Source organism: Haliotis rufescens, unplaced genomic scaffold, assembly GCF_023055435.1.
Source record: "Haliotis rufescens isolate VD_foot unplaced genomic scaffold, xgHalRufe1.0.p SCAF_17, whole genome shotgun sequence".
NCBI lineage: Eukaryota > Metazoa > Mollusca > Gastropoda > Lepetellida > Haliotidae > Haliotis > Haliotis rufescens.
This window is the reverse complement of record NW_025963857.1, coordinates 30,220,384-30,247,941: the sequence shown is the minus strand read 5'-3', so window position 1 is coordinate 30,247,941 and position 27,558 is coordinate 30,220,384. Positions and strand designations below refer to the sequence as shown.

The 27,558-nt window shown below is 40.0% G+C and overlaps 1 protein-coding gene across 6 annotated transcripts; it reads left to right on the top strand.

Moving 5' to 3' along the window:
- Window positions 1–78: 78 nt before the first annotated feature.
- Window positions 79–24,491, top strand: LOC124117220 (solute carrier family 66 member 2-like). 6 transcript variants are annotated; one of them, XR_007221766.1, is made up of 7 exons: window positions 583–697; window positions 1,875–2,161; window positions 2,961–3,097; window positions 8,077–8,124; window positions 15,099–15,315; window positions 16,128–17,963; window positions 18,044–24,491. XR_007221766.1 is itself a non-coding variant. In XM_046478995.2 (6 exons), the coding sequence occupies exons 2-6, from the start codon at window positions 1,935–1,937 to the stop codon at window positions 16,315–16,317; spliced, it is 819 nt and encodes a 272-aa protein (XP_046334951.1). In that variant the 5' UTR covers window positions 79–112; window positions 1,875–1,934; the 3' UTR covers window positions 16,318–24,491. The 6 variants fall into 6 exon arrangements, 4 of the variants coding, with proteins under 4 accessions (XP_046334951.1, XP_046334948.1, XP_046334949.1 ...); XR_007221767.1 differs by having other exon boundaries at window positions 16,128–18,677; window positions 19,094–19,111; XM_046478995.2 differs by lacking the exon at window positions 583–697 and adding an exon at window positions 79–112 and having other exon boundaries at window positions 16,128–24,491.
- The last annotated feature ends 3,067 nt before the right edge of the window (window positions 24,492–27,558 follow it).

Genomic DNA, 27,558 nt, shown 5'->3' with positions numbered 1-27,558 from the left:
TTATCGACTCAACCACAAACACATAATCCATATCGGCTGTTGCAGTGTGAGGAGAGCTCAACGTAATGTTTGGGGCCGGCTGTGTTTAGTTACTGATAGAAATTACCTGGACGTGAGTATTGTTGTGTTATTGTAATGATAGCTGTTATGCGAGTTGTCAAAGTTTTGTTTGTGTACACTGTAGGTGGTATCTGGCAGATCTGTTCGGGGGGTGGGGGAGAGTAGATGATCCTCGATATGAAAACATACCCCATGGAACCTATGTAATTAGACTGGAACTACTGAGACAACTGACTAGTTTAAACAACTTCTATACACGGGTAAGCGCGCGTGCGGGGTGTGCTTAGCAGATGCGTTGTCCCGGCGTCACTGTGATATATGTCTGGAACGTTTATTGCATGCATACTCAGAAACTCTAATTATAGACATGAGGCTTATTAGATTACACCCCGGATTCCTCCCACAGGAGTGTCGGCTTAAGGTTGGAATTGCGTCACATTTCATACAAAGAAGATACTACAACATGCCAGTCATTACATGTGTTGTACTCCGTATAGTATGTATCATAAGGGGAGAGCACTCTACCACACAGGAAGTACGTCGTGGGAAGTAAACCGGTGTCAACATGAAGAAATATTGACGAATATTATCTGAAGTGAAATCACAGTACCGTCCCTTTAATGTGAAATATCGTAAGGTAATATTGTAAACCGAAGTATTTGACAAAACTATTTATATATATAGGGACATCACGTCAATGTGTCCAAACTGTCACTGTTTGTTAACCTCTTTAGAAATTGGAAGTTTTAAGTTGAGTAACCTGGTTTGGAACGGCCACATGCCAACGATGTGACCTAACAACGAAACCTGGCCTGTGGCAATACTGTATGCCACACGGTGAAAGGTAGCGGTACGATAAATGTGAAAACTTGACACTTGTGTTAAGTGACGTGTCCAGTAATAGCAAGGCCTAAGTGAAAAGCTGGAGATCCAATATGTCCAACCAAAATATATTCAGCGTAATGTGTAATTTGAAGTCAGTCAGAAATAATACTGGCATCAGAACTCTTATAAGAAAGACTTCTGCCCGTTTCCCCAATCCCAAAGTTATATATGGCCACTCCCTTCTTCCAAACCACCTAATATAGCAATTATCTCGCCCAATATGGGTTAGATTGCTGACTTTGTGTGCTGGCGATAAGGTGTCTCACTCTGGCAGTGTGGGTTCGAATCCCGGATGGGACTCAACTAAAAAAAGTATGAGAATTTGTTATCCCAAATATAACGTTTGTTACATTTTACCACTTTCTAAATGGCCTTGTGTGTTCATAGACATGTTTTGGTGCACAGTTCTCAACATAATTCTTGCAGGTCAGCATTAAAACTAAAACTAATTATATTTTATAGTTTAAAACCGATTCACAAAAAAGGGATATTTGTCACAATAGAGTGTCCATACTATTTTACTCTTCCTTTTCATTATAACACCAGCACCAAAATCCTGAAAGACGACAGAGTGATCTGACTGGAATACAATACTTCACATGAACCCACTGTTCACAAGTCTAACGTTCGCACTGTCAAGTCGGCAGCTTTGATGATGTCACACCTCTAATTATCAATGATTATAACTCAATAAGTCACTTCAATATGGCTGTCCGAAAATAGGTGTCGTTAAAAAAAATGCTGCTCGATTCTATATTTTGAGTGGGGGGTGTACGGGCAGAAGTCTTACTGTTTGTCGGATTAAATACAGGTTGCCATGATATAGCTGGAATATTGCTGACTGGTGTAACACAACAAACAAACAAACATGTATCTATTCCTTTATCCTCCTGTTTGTGATACACAATCCCTTGTTTTACATGTTCTAGGTGCTGTTGTCCCTCAACATGATGTAAATTGCTGCGGTTGCTGGTGAAGACGTTCATATAATGGTGTTTTCTCTGAGTTACGAGGAGTACTTTGACTCATTAAAGATGCCGGAGATAACGCTGATGAATCTTGTGAGCTGGGTTGCTGCCACAGCCATGATATTTGGCGGTGTTGTGCCGTTCATTCCTCAGTATATGGACATACAAAGGACCAAGAATGCAGAGGGGTTTTCTCTCTTTGTTTGTTTAACATTACTCATTGCCAACATTCTAAGGATAATGTTCTGGTAAGACAGCTGTGTTGAATGAACTGATAACGATGATCCGAACCAAGCTAAATGAGAATGTTTGTTTGGTCTGTGTCACCAAAATAGATTGTCATTTTGAAAAACCCATTACTGAGTCATTTCTCATCCATTTGTCATCCATTTCACAGTCATTTCTCAGCCATTACTCACTAATAATACTCAGTCATTACTCAGCCATTACTCGGTCACTTTTGTTCAAAATGCTATGAAATTTGGAACATGTGAAGTTTTTATATGATTTCTTTGGGCAATATTTTAAATTTATACCTTGTTTTGGCCAGCTCTTAAATTCTCCCAAATGCATATTTGGCTCTGAGGGAGCAGAATGAATGTAGTTTTTCCTTATGATTTCAAATTTTAAGTGGCCGTCTTTGTTCACATTTAAGAATGTTTTAAATTAGGTTTTTGTAAAACTTCAAACTTTAAATGTAGATCTTTAAGTAACCACAAGGTCCTGAGAGCTGCATCTTAATGAAGATGTGTTGGACCACTTGGTCATATGTATTTGTTCATGACATGGATGACAATGTGGTAATTAATTATTTATTGAAAGTGTACAGATTCTTCATTTGTGGAAATTAAATCAGTATAATTTTCTCCAAACTGTCTCTGAGAGCTGATGTTTTGGTAGAATATGTAACACTGCAATGGGGTTCAGATTTATCATGTCATTTGGATTAAACAGTAGGCTTTCTTTCCTGGTTGGTCGAATCTGTGACCCGTACAGTGGGGATGGCAACAGCTGGGGAATTCATTATCCTATTGCCTTGTTCTACAGGTTCGGCAAGCATTTTGAGTTGCCGCTGCTGGCTCAGAGCATCATCATGACCGGCACCATGATGTTGATGGTACGCCTGTGTGTCAACATCAAGCATAAGAGTGAGATCATCTCCTCCAAACCCAGGTACTTCATGGGTGAGTGACCTTCACAGGGACTTGTGTAGCCTCTGTTTTCTTGTCCTCGATCATGTTGCTATCCAGTGTACATGGTGTTTAATATACACTACTCAACGTTTGATTGGGACATTTCTGCTATTTCTTGACATACAAAACCACCTCGGCAAAGTTGAGTTGTGTATTTCTATTATGATAAATACCCTGGAAATAATTTGCTGCCAAATCTTTGTTTCACCATCCCTATCTCGTGTACCAGTAACCCAGCGCAGAATTTCTCCATCATGAGCTTGAAATAATAAAAAAGTCAAAGGGACTCTTCTGATTCTGTTTTGATATGTATACTTGAATCAAAAGACTTCTAAAGGATGTTTAAGCGGGAAAATATATTTTCCTGAGTATAAGATGGGGGAGTGATCTTATGCTATCAGACATTCACAGTTGTATTTGGGGCATGGGTGTCCCAGTTGTCTAAGGCGCCGCGATTCACTGTGCAGAGTTGCGTCCCTTGGGCACGCCAGAAACCTATGATTGTGGGTTCGAATCCCAGTTCGCCCCAATTAATTTTCTAGGTTTGTCAGCACCATACCCGTGCTCGTGGGTTTCACCGAAGTGGTAAACGTCTGCGACCTGCATCACTTTGGGCTTTCCTCTCAGATTAAGCTCACAGGCTGCAATATAACTGGAATACTGTTAAAAACGGAGTTAAACTCTCACTCATAGTTGTTTTTGATTTTGAGACAAGTGTGTCAGGTAATGACGAAATTGCTTGTTTCAGTCAAGAACTAACAGGGTAATTACACTGGGTGGCTAATTTAGCACCGTGTCTTTCGAACCGGGTTCAAAATGAAGCGGTCGCGAAAGGGTCCAGGATATTTATCAAAATGCAATGGAAGTATGATTATATGACATGATCATGATAATGATACACTGGATAGTAGAGAGGATGCTATTTTCTTTGCTTGGCTTGTAACCATGGTAACATGTTCAACCCGATAACATTATCACAAGAGACGTCATTACTCGGGATGGGGTGGCCTTCGATGAAGGAATTGTAAGATGCTGATATTTTGATGAAAATGTAGTGAAATTAATGGATGTAAATTCCTGTCTTTAATGGATAATGTCTTCAGAAGTTGGGTGTGGTGCTGTCAGAAGTGGAGCACCTTGTCGAGTTCTTTAGCTCTTGCATATAACTGATGCTAGACTTGTGCCTGAATTTTTAACAAAGGAATTTCTGGTTTCAAATAATGGCAACATTCTGTCAGTTTGCTTTGTGTTTAAAAAGCGAATGATGATGTGGCATGAATGGTACCTATTACTTTTATCCACTACTTTTTTTCACTTTTATTTGAATGTACTGTTTTCAAAGAATCTCATTGAGATCAGATCCTTTGTTTTTAATTCATGATCTTAGTGTCTTGATCTGACAACCCTCCATCAGAGGTCACACCTGGTGAGCCAAAGCTCCTTCCCAGCGCGTGACTCCTTCGTTACCCTCCGGGTATCATCGCTGCACTATTGTCGAAGGAGCCATTACAAGAACCTTGAATTTTTTCCTCCCACCCCAAATGTAGTGACATTTATATTTTTGGGAATGTCATTATAAGTATAGTTAAAATAGCAAGGCACCCACCAAAAATTGCAACAGAAATGATTTCAACTGATTTACACTCAGAATTTATCCCTTTAGAAAATAGAGAAAGTCTACCAAAATTGGAGTGGTGGTACACGGTCAAATAAGACCCCAAAGGTCGTGTGTGTGTGTGTGTGTGTGTGTGTGTGTGTGTGTGTGTGTGTGTGTGTGTGTGTGTGTGTGTGTGTGTGTGTGTGTGTGTGTGTGTGTGTGAAGGACACTGTGAAGCCCTTATGACTTTTTTTCATTTTTGTTTCAATTGTGTCATGATGGATATCAAATGAAAACTCTCTTCATAAGCTTTTCAGAAATACATACTTTGTCAATGAGAGATATATACATCTTGAGAAATACAAAAACAGCATAGGATAAACAATAAAGGGATAAATTCTTAGTGTAAATCAGTTGAAATCATTTTTGTTACAATTTGTGGTGGGTTGGGTCTATATTTGGCTAGACTGACTGGACTAAATAGTGAATTTTCGAAATGTTTACAACTGATTTACTATTTTCCAGATGAATTTACATTTGTTTGTTTAATCAGATAGGCTCAAGATTGCTGACTAATAGAAAATCACCCATTTCCCCCTTGCTTGATAGTTTAATGAAATAGGAATTCACACAGACAAATAATGAAAACAATTTAGCAAGGGTAAGAGTATCTGGCATCAGACAGTCGTCACTTGTTTGTAAACATAATGGCCAGGCAGGTGTGAGTTTATCTCATGCATCGTTGTGGTCGTCTATCACAATGAGGAGTCTAGTGGCACTGATAGTATAGAGAGCTCTGCAAATTGGCTGTTGCTGTGAGGAGCTTGGTGGTGAGCCCTGAGCAAACTTTGGTCATCCAAAATGAAGGTTGTGTGAGATTTTGAGCCAGTCATATGCAAGCTTTCTAAAACGTTTTGGCCTCAATATAAAGAACTGTGTGTCTGCACAATCCATTGTCTGCTTGGTATTTTGCTTAATCACGTTTATTGCCACTGTCCCTGATTTTGAAATTTGAAGTGCACAGAAGAAAACAGCAGCAGAACACAAGCGTTCCCTCGACAGAACACCAATTTGGGTGTAGATGCCATGGTGCTTTGAAAGTATAGGGTATAATTTGCTGCAAAACAAAATAGCACTGTCATTATTATCTCCATTCAGAACAGCCTGTTTAGGTTCATTTTCAAGATGACATCAGATATGCTGTTTAGAATGCTTTGTTCACTCAAATTTAGATGTCTCCTATCTGATTGGCTGATTAGAGATACCTATCTTTCAAAAATGAACATAATACATAATCATGGTAATAATAATCATGATAATAATATCATTGTGGTTCATCTGTAAGTGGAAATATGCTCAATAGGGTATTAGTATTTTTGAAATTATGACAGATAGCAAACTTACTTTTTCTTCGACTTGAATCCATTGTGTTGTTGTCAGGTGAAGGCATCTAAGGTTTAACAGTTTTTCAAAAGAGTAACAAGGTGTTGAAATCTTGTTTTAGGCTAAACAAATCTTTTCTTTCTCATATTTTGTTTCAACCTGCTTCAGCTTGATGGTAATGTGTTTGCTTGTTGTGCAGCAAACCTGGGCTATTATTTTTGTATTTGTGGGATCACAGATTTTTTTTAATCAAAGTCAGGAGTTGGAGGAGAGAATAAGAATTATGAAGAAAGGGTGACATCAGCTTTTCTTTTTTGAACTAGATACGAGGGAAAAACAAATAGAAAAAATAAATGAATTCACCTTTTTGGCATCTGTATCACAGACAAGGGACATACTCTAGATTATCTACGACTGGTCAAGTGAACAATTTGGCGAAATATGAATGTCAAAATGGTAAAGCATCATGTCTAGTGATGTTTCATTAAAAAAATTCACATTGTTTGGACCAAGTTTGTTAGCACCGCTTTGTTTACCTTCACGTTACAATGTATAGTTTTTTACTGCACATAATACTAAAAAAAATGTTTTCCCCTACATACTGCATCTCCTAGAGGGGTGTGTACAATATGCTTGGGTGCCCACTATAGTCAAGAAAGTATGTTACAAAATTGTGCTGAGGACAAGTAAAAGTCCAATGATTGATAAGTAGGCTTAATTTTGAACTGGTTACAAAATGGAACTCAATAAAGCTGACAGAAAATGTAATAGTAAACATATTTTCTTGTTTGGGCATGGCTAGCTACCGAGAATGAGTGAAATAAGGTTTTCTCTTGTCCTCAGGACTAGTCATACATTTTTTTTTAAGGCTGTTCCTCATCTATTAATCATTGTCAGTGATTCATCATGTAACAAGGGGGCACGGGTGGCCCAGTTGTCTAAGGCGCCGCGATTCACTGTGCAGAGTTGCGTCCCTTGGGCACTCCAGAAACCTATGATCGTGGGTTCGAATCCCGGTTCGCCCCGATTATGTTTCTAGGTTTGTCAGCACCATACCCGTGCTCGTGGGTTTCACCAAAGTGGTAAACGTTTGAGACCTGCATCACTTTGGGCTTTCCTCCCACATTAAGCTGACACGCCGTGATATAACTGGAATATGTTAAAAGCGGCGTTAAACCCAACTCACTCACTCACTCATGTAACATCTATTGTTGTAAATACCAATGGAGGCAACATGGAGAGCCTTTAACAACAACTCCATAACGCCAGGGCTTGCATTTCCGTAAATTTACACTAACCCCTGGATCCATTCCTGTGGTTTTTAAATAACCCGCCCTTGATTTCTGTTTCCAAATTTTATTTGCTATGCTGATTTGCTAACTGGTGGTAGTGACAAACAATGCCTTGTAGAGGATAGCGACTTACAAACCAGCCTCATTGTTGGGTTGGTGATAACAACATGGCGGGTAGACCCATTAAAAAAAACAACTTTGAAAATGACTGACATGCAAAAGAAAGCTCTCAAAAGTCTTTTTGATGGAAAGGATGTGATTGTCTTCATGTCCATTAAAACTGGCGATGGCAAGTCCTCCCATGCCCATTTCCTTTTTCCTTATCTCAACGTTTGATTGGTCGGTAAAATGTTATGAAAATCAAGGGCGAATAGTTTGAGATCGCGAGAACCACGGGAATGGATCCAAGTCAATAGAGTTCAGGGCCCACTTGCACAAAGCGATCTTAGCGCTAAGATGATTGTAACTCCTATACTTTAACATAGGCTTATGATAGTCTTAGCGCTAAGATCGCTTTGTGCAAGTGGGTCCTGGAGATTAGTGATGACAAGTGTACTGTGGACCCAAGTCAATATGGCACTGGTGTTTAGTGATGAACAAATGTAGGGATGTGGTAACCATGGTAACTGCATCTACTGATGTGACCTGAGGTAGCCTGGCTGCAGCATCTGTCTGGGACTGTGTTTGTGTCTATGCAGATTCTAAACACTGGGAAGGCCACGGTGGCTCATCACATACGTTGCTGGGTAGGACTCTTCTCTTCACCTTCTGCCCACTCTCCCACCCACACCTGCATGACATCTCACATGAACTGCATGACGTCATGACACCTGCTCGTGTCACGTTGGGGCTGTAGTGATCTGCTTGACTTGTTCAAAAGTAAAGATTGAAGTCCAGGGTGCTTGTCAGAGTAAATGTGATAGATTGAGGGGGTCCTTAGGGAATGACCACTTATTATTTAGGGGGTGGGGATGGGATGTTTGTTACAGTATGTACTAGGGATACTGATAGGGATATTGATTATATCCATGATAGACAAAAATGATTTTCATAATATGTCAACTGAATATTTAAATATATCTTACATATCTATTTTCCCAATCTAAAATTTAGTAATAAAGTTGTTTTTCAAACCTCTGAACATGCTGAAAGGCTAAACACATTTCTCAGGTCATCCAGTTAACAATTTGGGGGCTATACCCTTCAAATGAGGGGAAAATGATTTTTTTTCAGCCTTTTCTAGAAGCGATTTCCCCCAAATAATTTAATTTATTTCATGAATGTTAGCATGATATTACTATTGAGATTCGTCCGTGACAAAGCGTGTCACTACAGCCCCACAGAACAGTCTTACTTGTGGTGTGTCCGTCTTTCTTTGCCTTCAGTGTTCAGCTTTTTATCTTGCGCTAAACCAAGTGAAGAAAACACTTCATGGTCTGTTTATCATTGATGTGATATTTTCCTGACTGCTGCATCTATGACGTATAAGATAAAATAAGATGATACAACTACAAATTTGATGTAAAAATTACAGTAACTTTTTACATGAATAGGTTTTCCTTATGCCTGATTAGGGCTGACATGTGACATTTATGATAAGGCATTAGTCTGAGACTCGTTACACTTGCACTAAGACCAGTGTGAGAGTGACGATGGTCTTAGGGCTAAGATCGGTTTGTGGAACCTGGCCACTTGCAGTCAGCATTCTTTGTGCAATGACTGATGTAAGTCAATTTTAGAGTAAACTATTTAGGCACAAGGGCAACAGCAAATGTTTGTAAAGAATCACAACTTGGAATTAATCATATCGTTATGTTGCTTATTACACTTTAAAATCATAAATAATCGTAAATCACAAATTACTGCAGTCACTTCAGGATTACTTATGTGATGAATTGCTTTATGTCATGACTTGTGCACTGTCAACATTGTCACAGTATTCAGTAGAGAACGTAACATGCTCGCGAGACATGTCCCTTGTTAGGGGTACAATTGACTGCCAGAGAGAGGGGTCACTTGTCATGTGACTGCCTGTCAATGGATCACTGATTTTTGCATGTAGCACCATAGTGTGTACATGATGTGTCTATAAGTGTTATTTATCAAAATAGTATACAAACTAGGTACAGTTATTGATAATTATACCCGTTATCCCCCAAAATGTTAAAATAATAATTCTACAGTCACAGTTGCAGAGAAATATCAGTATTAATCTCTTCCACCATGTCAACAAGAGCTAGGGACATGATCGTGATGACCAGTATTGTGTTCACAGTATCAGAAACTTATTACATGTACAAGAGATGACTCCCCTATCATGTTATATTTGAAACATAAATTTTGAGTTTTTGAGAGAAATGTGCAAAATTTGAGCAAAATTAGCTGCTTTTGGATTGTGAATTTCTCCAATGTAGATCTACATATTCTTCAGAGACATTATTTGAGTATTTTCTTAAAACTTTTTCATTGCATATGCCAATTTTCAGGCACATGTTGAAATGTGTTCATTTTCTGCCTACAAGTGACTGATAAACAGACCGTGGTACTAGTCATGATCAAGACATTTGTTCAGTTGGTTTATCAATGTTTGCTTGGTCCAATCCAGGTCCTCCATTTTTGTCTTTATTGACATGACAGAACCTCTTGGACCCGTGAAGATCCGGGGTAGAATAGATCTTCAGTAACCCATGCTTGCCGTAAAAGGCGACTATGCTTGTCGTAAAAGGCGACTAACAGGATCGGGTGGTCAGGCTCGCTGACTTGGTTGATGCATATCATCGATCCCAATAGCGTGGATCGATGCTCATGATATTAATCAATGGATTGTCTGGTCCAGACTCGATTATTTACAGACCGCCTCATAAAGCTGGCATATTGCTGAGTGCGGCGTTAAACAAGAAACCAACCAACCAACCAACAGAACCTCTTTCATCATGACACAGGACAGCTTGCATCATGACACCCATCCTCAGTATCTCCTGGGATTGCTTGTTGGTAAACCTGCACTAACCAATGCTAACCCCCGGGATCCCTTCCCGTGGCTCTTGCGATCTCAATGACCCGCCCTTGAGTTTCATTAACATTTTACTGACTACCCGGTTATCAAACACTGAGATAAGGAAAAAGGATGTGGGTAAGGGAGGGCTTGCCACCGACAGTTTTAATGGACATGAAGACAACTTTCCATCCAAAAGATTTTAGATTGCTTTCTTTTGCATGTCAATCAGTTGTTCAATGTTGAATTTCTCGCAAACTCTATTGTAATTAATGGGACTGGTTGCCATGTTGTTGATATCGCCAACACAACATTAAGGCTGGTTTGTAACTCGCATTCTGATTGGTGTGAAGATCTGGGTAGAATAGGTCTTCAGCAACCCAAGCTTGCCATAAAGGGCGACTATGCTTGTCGTAAGAGGCGACTAACGGGATCGGGTGGTCAGACTCGCTGACTTGGTTGATACATGTCATCGTATCCCAATTGCGTGGATTGATGCTCATGATGTCAAACACTGGATTGTCTGGTCAAGACTCGATTATTGACAGACCGGCATCATATAGCTGGAATATTGCTGAGTGTGGCGTTAAGCATGTTAAACAACAGACGACGAAATAAATCTGATTGGTGTGTTGGACTTTTAAATCAGACTGGCTGATGAAAATGATTGGCGGGTAATATGAGATCGCAAGAACCACGGGATAAGGTCTAGGGGTTAGTGTAGGTTTACCAACATGCGAGCCCTGGAGATGTAGAGGATGCTGAACATCTCACCCTTGTTCCTGTTACCCTGTCCTTCTTTTGTTTGCATCAGGGGCCTGTCATTTATTGTCTGTGCTGCTCCCTAAAAACAATTTTGATTTTGACTTGTCGCCGCACAGAGCTACAGGCTGTCCCATAGTATTTTCCTAATAGATTTGTGATTAGCGACATCCTAGCTCTAACAACCCTGCTATACTGGACATGAATCGAAATCCCACCAAAATCAAACACGATTCACTTCCCCTTACCTACGAGTACTTATTTTTTAGATTGTGCAACAATATGTTCACATATTGGGTTGGTATTATCGAGAAGGTACAGATTTTTGGCAGCCATTGCTGACCGCAATGGTGGATAAAAAATCTTTATGGTCAGGTTTCCAACTCGATAAGTAAATATGTTATTTAACAATAAAGAATGTAAGTTCTCGTGTTTGAAGACAAGAATCCTGTTGCATTTGTCATTAGATCATGGCGCTTGCACTTTGCTGATAAGAGTGATGCAGATTTGGTTCGGGCATGTATTAGAAGAACACTATTGGACAGCATGTCTGTGTCATGTTTATTGGGAGAAGAACGGAGATACGGTTAACGCAGCTACGCTGGGAGGATCATGAAGTCTGCATTCCTTGGGAAGGTTAACAGAGGACATGTATTTTGTGTGTGTCATGTGTTTGTTAAACTCAAGGATATGTAAAATCTGTCTCCTGTTAGAGTATGTTAATGACAGGCTCTCCAGATGTTGTCATGTCACAGGGAAATTACGGGACAGGTCAGGTCCTAACTACACATGTTTATCAGACATTGAGGTTGTGGGAGTAACCTGCTTGATTTGGTGTCATTGTGCCCAGTTCTTGTCCAGATCTCATGCTGTTTGTTTGTTGTTGAACGCTGCACTCAGCACTGTTCCAACTCTATGATGTCAGTCTGTGAATACTCGAGTCTGGACTTACTTGCTGACTTGGTTGATGCATGTCATCGGATCCCAGTTGCATAGATTGATGCTCATGATGTCGATCACTGGATTGTCTAGTCCAGACGCAATTATTTACAGACCTCTTCCATTTTGCTGGAATATCACTGCCATTAAAAAAATTACAAAAATGCAAAAATCTAATAAATTGTCAAAATTCTCATATGGGAAGTTTACACATTGACTCAACTCTGACTTTGATGTTCATCATGTAAAGTCCTGGGCCAACTTGCACAAAGCAATCTTAGCGCTAAGATGATCTTAACTCCCATACTTCAACAGGCTTACAATAGTCTTAGGGCTAAGATCGTTTTGTGCAAGTGGGCCCTGGATGTTCAACATGTAAGGTAAGGATTTGTAAGAAATCATTTTGGCCTTCTATTTGTAGTTATTGGTTTACAAACATTCTGGCCAAAATCCTTAGTAAGTTGTTGAAAAAATAGAAAGTAAAGAAAATTCTGTTAACTTTTAATTATTGAATGAAAACTAACAGGGGCGGAGGACACTTGTTGCAACAGACTCTGTCTATGATACACACTCCAATATTGACAGTGAAGGTGGAGAACATCACTGGATGTGGCGGTCTGGGTGTTTCTTGCAGATTCTTAACAGGTCTTGGGAGACATCATTTTGTTAAACGTGCTCGTTTCATCGACAGCTGTAAGCAATATTGCTTTGCCTGGAGGACATTTTTTTAATGTTTCTCGGGCACATTTTACACAAAATGATGAAGGAGGTATGAGTTTATATTTTATTCCCACCAAAAATACCCAAAACTCATCTTTTTAAATCAAACAGAAAATGTTAATTTTTTTTGCCTTACATATTCCTGGGAAGGCACCTAATTGTGAAACAAAGTTTCATCAAAGTGGTAAATGTCTAAGATCCCTGTTAGGAGCTGGGGTAGACTTTGTCCCCAGCAAGCCATTGCTAGTTGAAAGAGGGGACCCTTGACAATTGGGAAACATCTGCATCACTTTCCTCCCACATCAAGCGAACACGCCGTGATGTAACTGAAATACTGTTCAAAGCGGAGTTCAACCAACTCACTTGTCCAGTCTTCCATCGATGAGTTCCGGCGGATAGTAATTGAAGAATACTTCTTTTGTTTTGTCAAGAATAAACATTGATGCATGATGAAATACAAATTTAAATATTTATTTTGTATTAAGGGAATGAAATAACCTTGAAATCTTGAGTATCAAGTAACCATAGTAACAAGAGGTAGGCATAAAGTGTGTGTTGAGGTTCTTCATTTACCTGCCAGGTGTATTAAGGTAATCCCAGCTTGTTGCCTGTATCAAAATTCATAAGGTCAGTTACTTTTAATTTCATAAAATAAACTGAGTGAGAAAGAGTTTTGGTTGAAGTTGAATTATTATTTCTCTTTTTCAAACCCCCTTCATTGAATTTTGTAAAAATAGTGATAAGAAAAACTGAAGGCATTATGTTCAAATCTAAAAGGTAAATAGTACTTGATTGGAACCATTTTGGATTTTGTTGTGAAATGCCTGGAAAATGTGCAGTTGAGAAAAACAACCCTTTAAAAAACAGTGATTTTGACACAAAAGGCTAAGAAATGTAACAAGTCAACGGGAAAAGTCAGTAAGTCAAATAAACAAACAGAGTTGGCGGATGCAGTAAAATTTCGAAGTTAAATCAGTACTTTTAAGAAATCGGGCACAGCTTCCGCACACTCGTCTACCCACCGGGTCTGGGAGCAATACTGCCATAAACTTCAACATATCGATTCTGACCTTAAATGTTTGCTTGAATAACTGTTCCACATAATCAGAAATGCAAGTTAATAGTGACAACATAAATAATTTCATCCATTGCGCCAAACTTGACTCTGCCAACTGGAAATCATCAGTATGCTAGGTATTCATCCTGTCTATGAAAAAGATGGCTTATGCACAGATAAGAGCACATGCAAGTGTCGTGATACATGTCGGATCATGAGTAAGGTATTGTGATCTGTATCGGATCTCACAGTTGGTGTATCGTCCCAGCCCTACCGACAGCCATCTGAAACCCTGAAAAAAATGAACATAATTCATACGCAATAAAGAGCCCAGTCTTATCTATCAACACGTTCAACCAATCAGATTGCAGCACACAATCCCATTCATTTTACAGTGTAGATATACTAAACAAAAAAACGTTAGAGATCATGGATGTTTTGGGATATTTTTTTTGTAGGGAAGACTTGAGTAGACAATTTTGTATGAATATCCCCAATATATTCATGATCCCTAACTATTTTTGTTCAGTATATATGTATGTGTTGTATGTGTCGGACACTCCGTGCTGCTCATGTGTCTAGAACTGCCTGTACCGTCTGCATCGTGTTCAGTGTGACCTGCATAATAACTGCATGGAGCTTGATGAATGCTCTCTCTTTCAGATGATCATTGTCAGATTTATCTTCACATTTTCAGAATGTGGTAATACAGATGTATATATATCAGTTGTTTTGATAAGTGTTGTTGTAAATCATACACAAAGTAAGTCGTTTCTGTACAAAAATACTGAAGATGTATGCAATATATTTATGATCATGATTATATATTCGTATGCAACATATTAAGAATATGTTCCTAGTGACTGCATGTTTCTGTTGTTACTAACATTGGACTCCTACACATTAGGCCTGACCAGTTTGTTTTCTTCTTTTGTGGGTTTTCTTTGTCTTAGTCCAAAATTTGGTTCAAAATGTTTATTTTTGTAACGTAAGAGTTGTCTTGAGATCAGTTACCTTAACAAAAAAATTTGAAGTAAAAGTACAAACAAAAAGATTTTCAAAATAAGTTGTTTTTCTCCAAAAGTCAAACACTCATTTTTCCTCTTTATTTTGTCTAAGAATTTGCTCCATTTAGGTGGCTAATCTGTAAAGCAAATATTGACCTGACCTTATTTTGTATTGGAAATAGGTTTCTAAAACTGTTCTTTGGACGTTTAAGTCTAATTCGTGTTGTATTTTGTCATCAGATTTTGATCTTGACTACTTCTGGAAGTGGACGGACTTCCTGAGCTATGTGGAGTTCATGGCCACCTTCACCGTGGCGGTGGGGATGCTCACCTACCTCCTGCTGGACTTCACCGTCTACATTGAGACCATTGGCTTCCTGGCGGTGTTCGCAGAGGCCATGCTGGGAGCACCACAGTTCTACCGCAACTACCAGAATAAATCAACTGTAGGCATGAGGTGGGTTGTGGCTTGTGAAATGTAACTGTAACAAAACAAGGACGCTGTGAAAGTCATTCATAAAGTACCTAAACATATATCCTTTGCTTTTTGTTGAAAAAATATTTCTTATGTGTATGTTTATACTTGATGTATGTAGTAGTCGGCTGATCAAATTTGGAATTGTACGTTTAACTGGTCAAGGGCAATGTCAAGGTCATTCATAAAGTATCAGCATGTGTATACTTTCATAGTCTTTCGGTCATCTTTCATATTATCTGGTGTTCAGCTGATTTGAGTTACAATTGTAATATTAACAGGTCAAGGACAGAGTGAAGGTCATTCATTAAATACTTGAGCCTTTAGTATGCTTTGTTTTTGTTGAAAGGTATAGAGACATGAAGAGTATATTTGACTTTCAATTGTGACAAAGTATTCAATGGAGCATTTGGTTTTCCTTGTCAAATAACATGTAATCGTATCTCCCTTGACATTTTGCCTGCACCATATGGCTGTGTAACTCATGAAAATATCAATATTTTTCTGACTGATCTTTGTCTAAATCCAAGTGTCCTTGAGGCAGATTGAAAGTAGTTCTAGCATTATGTGTTACTTAACTCAAAGTTTTGAATTTTCAGTATTTTGTATGGTTTATATTCAGGGACATTGACTGCCTGTTGTCCAAATGCCCTCAAGATTGTTTTCAAATTTGGTAATCATGGTAATGAAATAGAAGAAAATGTCCCAATATTTTTTTAGCCCAATCACTGCATTTTGTTTTTCTCTAACCTTGCTGTCATATGTAATGACTATTCAATGTATGTTTCTTTCAGCAAGAAGATGGTGGGTTTCTGGACAATGGGAGACATCTTTAAAACAATCTATTTCATCCTGAGGTCATCCCCAGCCCAGTTCTGGATCTGCGGGATGCTGCAGGTGTCCATTGACATCTCCATCTTCGTCCAAGTGTACATGTATCGCCATCACCCTCCAGCCAAGGTCATCAAGTCTGCCAGAAGCTGACCTTGACTCTAAGGTCACATAATTATTGTTGAACTGTTTAGAGGATCACCACTCAAGCAAGCATAATTGGCCAATAATAAAGAGATTTGGTCAATCTCATCTACATCTGATGTTTACTCCTGTACTTTTCTGCAGGGAGATCTGACGATACCTGCATTGGAAGTCGCTTCAGGTGAACTTTTAAATCAGCCAAGTCTTGCTCTACAAGTGAGCTAAGCATTCAGACTGGCACATCTGATTTCTATATCTTGAAAAAAAATATAGTCAGGCAGTTCCAAGTGTAAAAAATGAAACCATGCTGTTATTTTGTTGTGTATATTTTATGCATTCTGACATTTCTGAGTGCCATGGGTGTACTATCAAGGGTATATTTGTGTTCTGTGGCGGATTTCTTTTGCTAAGATCGAAATTTCTGACATCTGATTAGCTGAAGAACCCATGAATCATGAACTTAGATTGGGAATTCAAAGTTTCTATGCAGTTGTCCGCAGATCTTGATGCAGAGAGTTATCGTACAAGAGTACACATCTGATGTCAATGAGATTGGGATGTGCACTGTCGGAGGTGGTGTGGTCCTGAGAGTGTGATATGCTACATATCCCTGTGGTCCATGTGAGAGTCTGTGTTATACATGAGGGTTAGCATAGTGGTACACTGGTAGTAGATGCATTTAATTTCTGAGATGAAGGACGGCCCATATTTGTTATATGTCTGGTTATGTCATGTCTACGGTATTATATGTACAGCCTTGGAAATTCCTTGTTTTATGACCAGTGCAAATGTTACTAGTCATTGAGGACTACTGTCATTGAGCTTGGATTTTATATACTGTTTGTAGACATCATATATGATAGATAATATATCATGTATTGTACATGAGCTATATCATATATTATCACTGAGCGATCATAAATTGTCAGTGAGCTGTCATATATTGTCCATGAGCTATCACATATTATCACTGAGTGATCATAAATTGTCAGTGAGCTGTCATATATTGTCCATGAGCTGTCACATTTGGTCATTGAACTGTCACGTATGGTCAATGAACTGTCACGTATGGTCAATGAACTGTCATGTATGGTCAGTGAACAGTCATGTATGGTCAGTGAACAGTCACGTATGGTCAGTGAACTGTCACATATGGTCAATGAACTGTCACGTCCATGAACTGCCACGTGTGGTCCATGAACTGTCAAGTCCATGAACTGCCACGTGTGGTCCATGAACTGCCACGTGTGGTCCATGAACTGTCACGTCCATGAACTGCCACGTGTGGTCAATGAACTGTCACGTCCATGAACTGCCACGTGTGGTCCATGAACTGTCACGTATGGTCCATGAACTGTCATGTATGGTCCATGAACTGTCACGTATGGTCCATGAACTGTCACGTATGGTCAGTGAACTGTCACGTATGGTCCATGAACTGTCACGTCCATAAACAGTCACGTCCATGAACTGCCACTTATGTTCATGAACTGTCATGTATGGTCCATGAACTGTCATGTCCATGAACTGCCACGTGTGGTCCATGAACTGTCATGTATGGTCCATGAACTGTCATGTATGGTCAGTGAACTGTCAGGTATGGTCCATGAACTGTCACGTCCATGAACTGCCACGTGTGGTCCATGAACTGTCATGTAAGGGTCCATGAACTGTCATGTATGGTCCATGAACTGCCACGTGTGGTCCATGAACTGTCATGTCCATGAACTGTCAGGTATGGTCCATGAACTGTCATGTATGGTCCATGAACTGCCACGTGTGGTCCATGAACTGTCATGTATGGTCCATGAACTGTCATGTTTGGTCCATGAACTGCCACGTGTGGTCCATGAACTGTCACGTGTGGTCCATGAACTGTCACGTCCATGAACTGTCATGTATGGTCCATGAACTGTCCAACTGCCACGTGTGGTCCATGAACTCTCATGTATGGTCCATGAACTGTCATGTATGGTCCATGAACTGCAACGTGTGGTCCATGAACTGCCACGTGTGGTCCATGAACTGTCACGTCCATGAACTGCCACGTGTGGTCCATGAACTGTCACGTCCATGAACTGCCACGTGTGGTCCATGAACTGTCACGTATGGTCCATGAACTGTCACGTCCATGAACTGCCATGTGTGGTCCATGAACTGTCATGTATGGTCCATGAACTGTCATGTATGGTCCATGAACTGTCATGTATGGTCCATGAACTGCCACGTGTGGTCCATGAACTGTCATGTATGGTCCATGAACTGCCACGTGTGGTCCATGAACTGTCATGTATGGTCCATGAACTGTCACGTGTGGTCCATGAACTGTCACGTCCATGAACTGCCACGTGTGGTCCATGAACTGTCACGTCCATGAACTGCCACGTGTGGTCCATGAACTGTCATGTATGGTCCATGAACTGTCACGTCCATGAACTGCCACGTGTGGTCCATGAACTGTCATGTATGGTCCATGAACTGTCATGTATGGTCAGTGAACTGTCACGTATGGTCCATGAACTGTCACGTCCATAAACTGCCACGTGTGGTCCATGAACTGTCATGTATGGTCCATGAACTGTCATGTATGGTCCATGAACTGCCACGTGTGGTCCATGAACTGTCATGTATGGTCCATGAACTGTCACGTCCATGAACTGCCACGTGTGGTCCATGAACTGTCATGTGTGGTCCATGAACTGTCACGTCCATGAACTGCCACGTGTGGTCCATGAACTGTCATGTATGGTCCATGAACTGTCATGTATGGTCAGTGAACTGTCAGGTATGGTCCATGAACTGTTACGTCCATGAACTGCCACGTGTGGTCCATGAACTGTCACGTATGGTCCATGAACTGTCATGTATGGCCCATGAACTGTCACATATGGTCTATGAACTGTCACGTAGGGTCCATGAACTTTCACGTAGGGTCCATGAACTGTCACGTTTGGTCAGTGAACTGTCACGTATGGTCAGTGAACTGTCACGTATGGTCAGTGAACTGTCACGTATGGTCTATGGGATGTGATTTATGATGTTTGGACAGATCAAGTTATGGGTACACCTTTAATAAATTCTAAGAATTTTTATTCCACGGTGGGTATTAAAATGGACACTGTCAGTCCTAGGTGTCGTTTCCGGAACAGATCTTGAAAACCTTAGAATATTTTTTCACCAAACTTGGCACATAGATAGGTCTAGTTGTGAACTGGTGCCTTTTTTTTCCAAAAACATATTTTTCGAGTTTCCGTGGCAACAACTTTGACTTTGGTTGGAAATGGCGATAGTGCTTGTTTATATAAACTAGTTGACGTATTAACAGCAAATATTTACCTTTGCAAGGGATTTCAATGACTTTGTCCTCTTGTTTTCATTTTCAAGTTTGATGGTTGTTGTAGCAACTACCAGTAGTCTTCATGAAGTGTCTAACTCATTACCATGTGATGGAGGAAACACTTGGGATGTCGCAGTTTTGCATGAATGTTTTTTGCGAATGTTATAGTTTTTTGGACAATACTGCAGGCTGTCAATAACATTAACTAGGATTACAAATATGGGTGTGCACAGTTTTTAAAACAGTTTGGAATGCTAACCAACCGCAACTGGTTATCTGAGAAATTGTGACAGACCTAGTAACATTGTCTTGGAACATATAGCTCATAGACAACATATCATAGCTCATAGACAACATATCATAGCTCATAGACAATATATCATAGCTCATAGACGACATATCATAGCTCATAGACGACATATCATAGCTCATAGACGACATATCATAGCTCATAGACGACATATCATAGCCCATTGACTATATGTGATAGCTTGTGGATCATATGTGACAGCTCATAGACCAGGCCCAGCAATATGACAATACAGTCTATGGCCTGTCAGGTGTGAGCTAATATTTTGAACTTGTGTTTATTGTTGATAAAATCATTCATGTATAACCTGGTCTGTGATCAGTCATGTACTGTCTGGGGTCTACCATGTTTCATCTACGATCTACCATGTATGGTCTTTGATCTGTTATCTTTCATGTATTGTCTAGGGTCTACCATGTTTCATCTACGATCTACCATGTATGGTCTTTGGTCTTTTATCTTTCATGTATTGTCTAGGGTCTACCATGTTTCATCTACGATCTACCATGTATGGTCTTTGATCTGTTATCTTTCATGTGTCTAGGGTTTCTCACGTATTGTCCAAGGTCTGTTAAGTTTCATTATACCTATGGCCCACTCCACAAAGCGATCTTTAGTCGTAAGTCTTTGCTAAGTATCAAGTTACGGTCATCTTTGTGGAACGGGGCTTGTGTGGGCTGATTGATAAGATGTACACCAAACAGTTCTTAAGCCCAACATTGTGCAATCCTTCACGTTGATTCCTCAGGATGAGTTGTAGACTGTTATATCATGTAATCATGAGTTTGTGGTTTAGAAGCTTGTTGCTGTAGCTACAGGACTTTGCCAGTCTGTGACATAGAAAGTCATCTATAAACAATGGTGTTCTAGCTGTAGGAAATTAGAATATTCTGCATCCCAGCATCTTCCCGAGGCAAGGGAGTTACTAACTATAAAAAGCTAGTCCAATCAAAATCGTGTAAACGAACTAGACATCCCTTTCGTTAACAACATGGATTTCAACGTGCAGATTTCGGTTGACTGCAGGATTTGCAAAGCTTGTGTACCGTCCACGGCAAATGTTTTCATGATTTTAATCAAGGTGCTCAAGTGATTTGATGCACTTCACTGGGTAAGAGCAGTTTTATTACAAACAGACCTGGATTACCGATCAGATCGTCTTGACTGGGCAACACCATTCCTTTTGAAGCAAATACAAGTGATATGAGAGATGGAATCTGATTGGTCAATAGGAGGGCCATGGAAGGGACATAACTCGTGATAGTCACTGGTGGCGCAACAATCGAGCCCAGAAATTCCAGCCAAGTTTGGCAAGGGTAGAAACTGGACATTAAAAGTCAGGTAACGCCCTTGTCTCGGGAAGGTGCATATCCAGTGGGCTAGAAAACATATTCCTGATATCTGTTTATTGGGATATCCTTTTCAGTTTACTTGCTTTTTCATTATCAAACTGACAAAACATGGTATATACTGTTTAACACAAACCCACTTTACTCACTGAATACGGGTCACCACCTCTTGGTGTTCTTTGACAAGTCAAGATTTGTACGAGTATTGCACTTGGTGCTGGATAGTGAAAACCTATAGGAGGTAGGGATTAGGTTTAATGAAGCTGTGTTAAGATATACAGACTGAGACTATATGCCGGTTAATGCTGATGGCAGTTTTTCATTAAACTATGACATGGATGTGAGCAGGTTTAATTATTCTAAGATGGCATTGTACTTCTGGGAAGACAGGTATAGTTGTTAGTTAAAAGGCATACAAATTCAATATTTTAATCAGAATGTTAGATTCCGGTAGTCCAAATCATATCGTACCCTAAATATGTCAGTAAATGGAAACAGTGTTATGGGCATAAGGACAGTCCCGGGGATGGGAGATTTCCATCTAAAGTAAAAAAAACTAAACTAAAAAAAGAACTTTAATAAGTTCCCAGGGCAAACATATTCATCCTGTTCATGATAATAATCACCTTGATACATGTGTATTCCTCTACTTTTTCCCGAATACATTGGCCACAGATCTTATGACACGTTACCTTTAGCCTTTTTAGACAGAACTTCTACTTCTGTCAACATGGCACCTGTCACTGCATAATATCAAACTGATGCTTCAGGGAATACTTCTTCCAACCATGAAGTGGTGGCACTTTACGTTGTATTGGCTCACCTGAATTGAAGTTCTTTCATGAAACCTGATAAATATAACCGTAAGGAAAAATCAAACTGCTTCAAATGGTATGTTTTGGATGGTCAAAATGGTGAAGAGAAATATGCTGTGAAACCCTGTTAATTCAGACCCTTCTGATCTGGCAAGATCCTGCTTTTTATCAGTTTTCCTCATGATAGGATCTTGGTTTAGAGTTATCTCCCTTTAGTCATACATTGCATTGTGTGATAGATAATCCCAAATAAGGGATGTCCTGTCTAACTGGGTCTGGATTAAAAAGGTTTCAGTGTGTATATTGTGCTTTAATATAATAATATCAAAAATATATGGGCAAATAGTGATAGATGTCTTATTTTGTTGAGACTGTAGAGGGCAGCTGATATTTCCGATTCAGAGTCCTGTTTCATGGAGTAGTAGCATTATGGATATCTTACTTCTGTATTAAACAGTGGGAGCGCGACCATCGCTTTGTGAAATAGCCACCTGTGTTAACAACATTGTAAACCCTCACAAGTGAGGGTATGTGTCCTCATCTCCTCAGGTGTGAAAATGACTCATGAATATGTCAGTTTTACATTAGCATTATGTTATGTTATGTATATTAAGAGCAATAGCAACAGCCAGTCAGATCATGGAGTTGTCTAGATGAAATAAATAAATAAATAAATACATGTAAATAAATAAATAAATAAATAAATAAATAAATAAATACATGTAAATAAATAAATAAATAAATAAATAAATAAATAAATACATGTAAATAAATAAATAAATAAACTTCGTTTGTTTAAATAGTTGCATGTGTGAAGATCATTTGAAAAGTGTTTGTGTACAACAAAGACGCCGGACACATGCCTGAAAATTCAATGGTTGTCCCCTTAGGCAAGTGTCAGCAGGGTTGTATATTGTACATGTAGTGAGTGTTATGTGCTGCAGCCAGTGTGAAGTGCCTTACTGCAGCAGTGTTGGGCTGGCTTGTACTTGTAGCAGAAAATACCAGCGTCCTGGACACCTGGTTCATCCTCGACTACCCAGGGTATTATATCTAGTTTCTATTTGGATAAATACCCTGGACCCATTCGCTGTATTTGCTTTGTTTTAAGCTTGATTTAAAAAGCAAATTTCTCTCATGAGCGAGAAGAATTCTGCCCTAAGTTAGGCATAGGAGTGATTGACATCATGTCTAAAATGAAGCTATGGTCCAGGGTATTTATGATGGAATTGAACTGTCGTACACTGCATAGTTGAGGATGGGTTCAGTTGGAAGTAGTTTTGCTTTATTTCTCACGTATTAAAGGCCACACTTTGTTTTACTTGCTTTACGGATATTGCAACAGAAATATTTTCTAAACAAGGACCCACTTGACATATATTAAACATCAGAGTCAAAATAAAGTTTGTTGTCAAACCTGAAATTGATAGGATGCTTTGATGCACAGCAGTATTCCTGCTAGATTCGTCAGGTTTGCACTGCTTACATCAAAAGCAGGCTCTCCTCCCACATTTTATCCACCTGTAGTGGAGGAGATAACTTATTTTTTCTCATGAATTTTGTTTTTTGTTGTTATTTTGTTTTCCCACCTACCGACAGGTATTTCCTATAAACAATCTGTAAAGCAAGTTAAAAAAGTGGTCTAATGTATGTTGCTTGAAAGTAGAATGAGTTACAGAGAGAATTAGTTAGACACAGCTGTGAACATTATTTCATTTACATCACATGTGTGCTAACGATGGAATCCTGTCCTCCCCCTATAATGACCATACCCCTGCTTGTGGGTTTCACTAAAGTGGTAGACATCGATGACTTGCATCAAGCTGACACACTGTGATGTAACTGAACACTGTTCAAAGCCACTGACTCTCTGTACCATATATTATCAGTAGAGATAATGCCAACAGTCAGATCACTCCAGAAACATTAATGAAATGAGATTTTGAAATGATAATGTTTATAGAATCTGAAATAATATGAAAAACTGAAATCTTATCGCATGCAATTCACTTTACAAAATGCCAAGGCAGTCCCTATCGATTAATTAGAGGTTCTTGGTGTTCATATTTTTTGTGTAGATTAGCCCAGTTGGAAACACAAAACCAGGCTTTTATTGATGAATCTGATGTTGAACTGGACATGGCTTCTGTCCAGCACCTGCCTTCATTATATGCATCTGTGTTGTTTGGTGACCAGAAAATCTGTTATTTTGGGACCAGCTTGTTTTTATGGTTTTAGTCCCGAGTGACATGCTCACTGTGCATGCTGCCCCATCAGCCTGTGTATTCCTGGGAGATGGGCAGCGACACCCACTATTTTTATATGCTGTAGATATGGTACTTTCAAGACACCAAATAAATCATTAAACATCACAACTGTCTTTGATGTTTTCATCTGTCATTGTCCGTTGAGTCTGGACCAGACGATCCAGTGATTGATATCATGAGCATCGATCCACGTATTTTTGAGATACGATGACATGCATCAACCAAGTAAACAAGCCTGGCTATCCGATCCCGTTAGTCGCCTCTTACAACAAGCATTGCATGGGTTGTTGAAAACCTATTGTAACCCGGATCTTCACGGGAATGGATGATAATGTGGTGGCATGTGCGTTTACTTGGTGAAGGGAATGGGGAATTCTAAATGAACCTAATTACTTCATTCCCCATGTGTGGAATCGAACCTGGTTCTTAGGCATTATGAGTGAACAGTTTTAACGCAAGACTACCTCACCACCCAATTTTCGTGAAGATGTCCATATCTCAGCTAGATATCGAATCCTGCCCCTTACCTAGCCATGTCGTAATTACGTCATGAGAAACAAAACTACTTTCTGACTGGTCTTATGTCGTATTATTCTGTTAACACTTATAGTGATGATTAACTGTAGGTGTGTCGGACTGGAGCCTCAACTGTTACCCTCTCCCGCCAGGCTGCCCCGCCCACCGAGTTACAAGATGTTTATTTCGAAAATCATAAGTATATATTATCCACGTTACGGGTGTGTTCCGAATGCATTAGAAACATCTAAAAACAGAATCTCCATTCCAAAAAGGTTTGGAAACAAGGTTTCAATATGTGTTGTATGGTACAATCATTTCATTGTCCTAGGAAAATCTACTTCAGAAAGGAAAGACGGTATATACCGAGAACTCCACTTTCAAACACTTCAACATGATGAATATCTGTGACCATTTCCTGAACAATGCACTGCTTGCAATGGGCGAGAGGTATTCGAGCGGTGCCTTGTCAATATCACACGCTCTCATCTGTTGCTTTCAAAACATTCAAGGCAATATGCATGCGTATCTCTTTTTAGCCGCGTCATATCCAAGACTTTAAAATGTGCTATTTGTTGTTAGCCAGGGGATAAGACAAGGACGTCAGTAAACTATGTCTGTGGCATGGTATCTCAGTGGACCAGCACTATAACAACGGGCATTATTCCGGACTAGTACAAGCAGACACACTAGGACAATCTCTACCCCCCCCCCCCCCCCCCCCCGCCCCCCCCCCCCCTCTCTCTACGTTCCAAAACTTTTTTTTAAGACTCTCCTCCCCCCATCTTTTCCTCTCTCTCTATCCCTCCATCTCTCTCCCTAAATTTCTTTCCCTCCATCTCTCTCTCTCCATATCTCTCTCCCTCCCTCCCCCAACTCTCTCTCTATCCCTCCATCTCTCTCTCTATCCCCATCTCTCTCTATCTCTTTCCTTCGCTCTCTATCCCTCCATCTCTCTCTCTATCCCCATCTCTCTCTCTATCCCCATCTCTCTCTCTCTCTTTCCTTCGCTCTCTATCCCTCCATCTCTCTCTCTATCCCCATCTCTCTCTCTATCCCCATCTCTCTCTCTCTCTTTCCTTCGCTCTCTATCCCTCCATCTCTCTCTCTATCCCTCCATCTCTCTCTCTATCCCCATCTCTCTCTATCTCTTTCCTTCGCTCTCTATCCCTCCATCTCTGCCTCTCTCTGTCCCCCAGACCCACTTCCTCCCATCCATCTCCTCCCATCTCTCTCCCTCGCTGACTATCCCCTCATCTCTGTCCCCCTCCTTTTTCTCTCCCCCTCCTTCCCTCCATGTTTTCCTCCCTCTCTCTCCCTCCATCTCTCTCAAATACAAATACAAATACACCTCCCAAACAACATACTCTAATACACTATAGTCTATATCTAATAATAGGCTGTTTTTTGACATCTTTTGAGTAGTATATTAATCACATTTACGCATTAAAACATGTATAACTTACTCATTTGGTAACAAAAAAACCCAAAAAAATAACACTGAATTGACTAATGGTGGTTTACAAACGCATGTCATTTCCCCGAATATGTGCTGACATGTTTGTAGTGTAAGTGCACCGACCACATTTTCCAAAAGGATATAGCCAAATCTGAACCAGACAAGCCAGTGATTGACACCGATGAGCATCGATCTACGTAACTGGGATACGATGCCATGAATCAACGAAGTTAGCGAGCCTGACCACCGATCCCGTCAGTCGCCTCTTACAAGCATGGGTTGCTGAAGACCAATTCCAACCCGAATCTCCACGGGTCCTGTGCTGTCTGAAAGGAGGTATGTTTTTAACATGAATCCTTTACCGTCTCTATTAAAGTGACATGAAGTGTCGGAGGCTATTGGTTGCATTTAAATTTCGTTGACTTCCATATTAAAGGCAATTTGAAAAATGAAAATTTAGTAAATTTAGTTTTTAGGAAAAGCTTCAGCACAGCGGGCCTTTAACAACGGAAGGGCGAGTTGTCAAAACGCGCGTTTGACAGGATCTGATAGTATATGGTGCTGTAAGGATTGTTTATGTCAGATAGTACTGCACCTATAGCATGTATGGCCCCACCTCAGCATCCGTGTCTGGGAGCTTAGATGAAACGCTTGAACTGTGACACCCCGATACTATTTCTTGATACGATTGATAGAAGCATTCGTAAAATCCCTGTCACTTGCATACTTTCTAGATCGCGGTTACAAATATTTCCTGTGTTCGGAAGTCCGCGAGGGAAGCAGTGTGTGTCGTGCCGGATGCCTTCGCTGTGAACATCGCTCTGGCGTCAGTACGACTGATGTGACTGATGCTTTGTTTTGTTTTGTTGGTTTGTTGTTTACGCCGCTCTCAACAGTATTCCACCTGTATGACCTGTTTGTTTGTTTGTTGTTTGTTGGTGAACGCCACACTCATCAATATTCCATCTATATGACGGCGGTCTTTAAATAATCGAGTCTGGACCAGACAATCGAGCGATTGACATCATGAGCATCGATCTACGCAGTTGAGATACAATGACATGCATCAACCAAGTCAGCGAGTCTGCCAACCCGATCTTGTAAGTCGCCTCTTACGACAAGCATAGTCGTCTTTCACGGCAAGCATGGGTAGCTGAAGACCTATTCTACCCCGTATCATGGGTCTGTATGACCTGT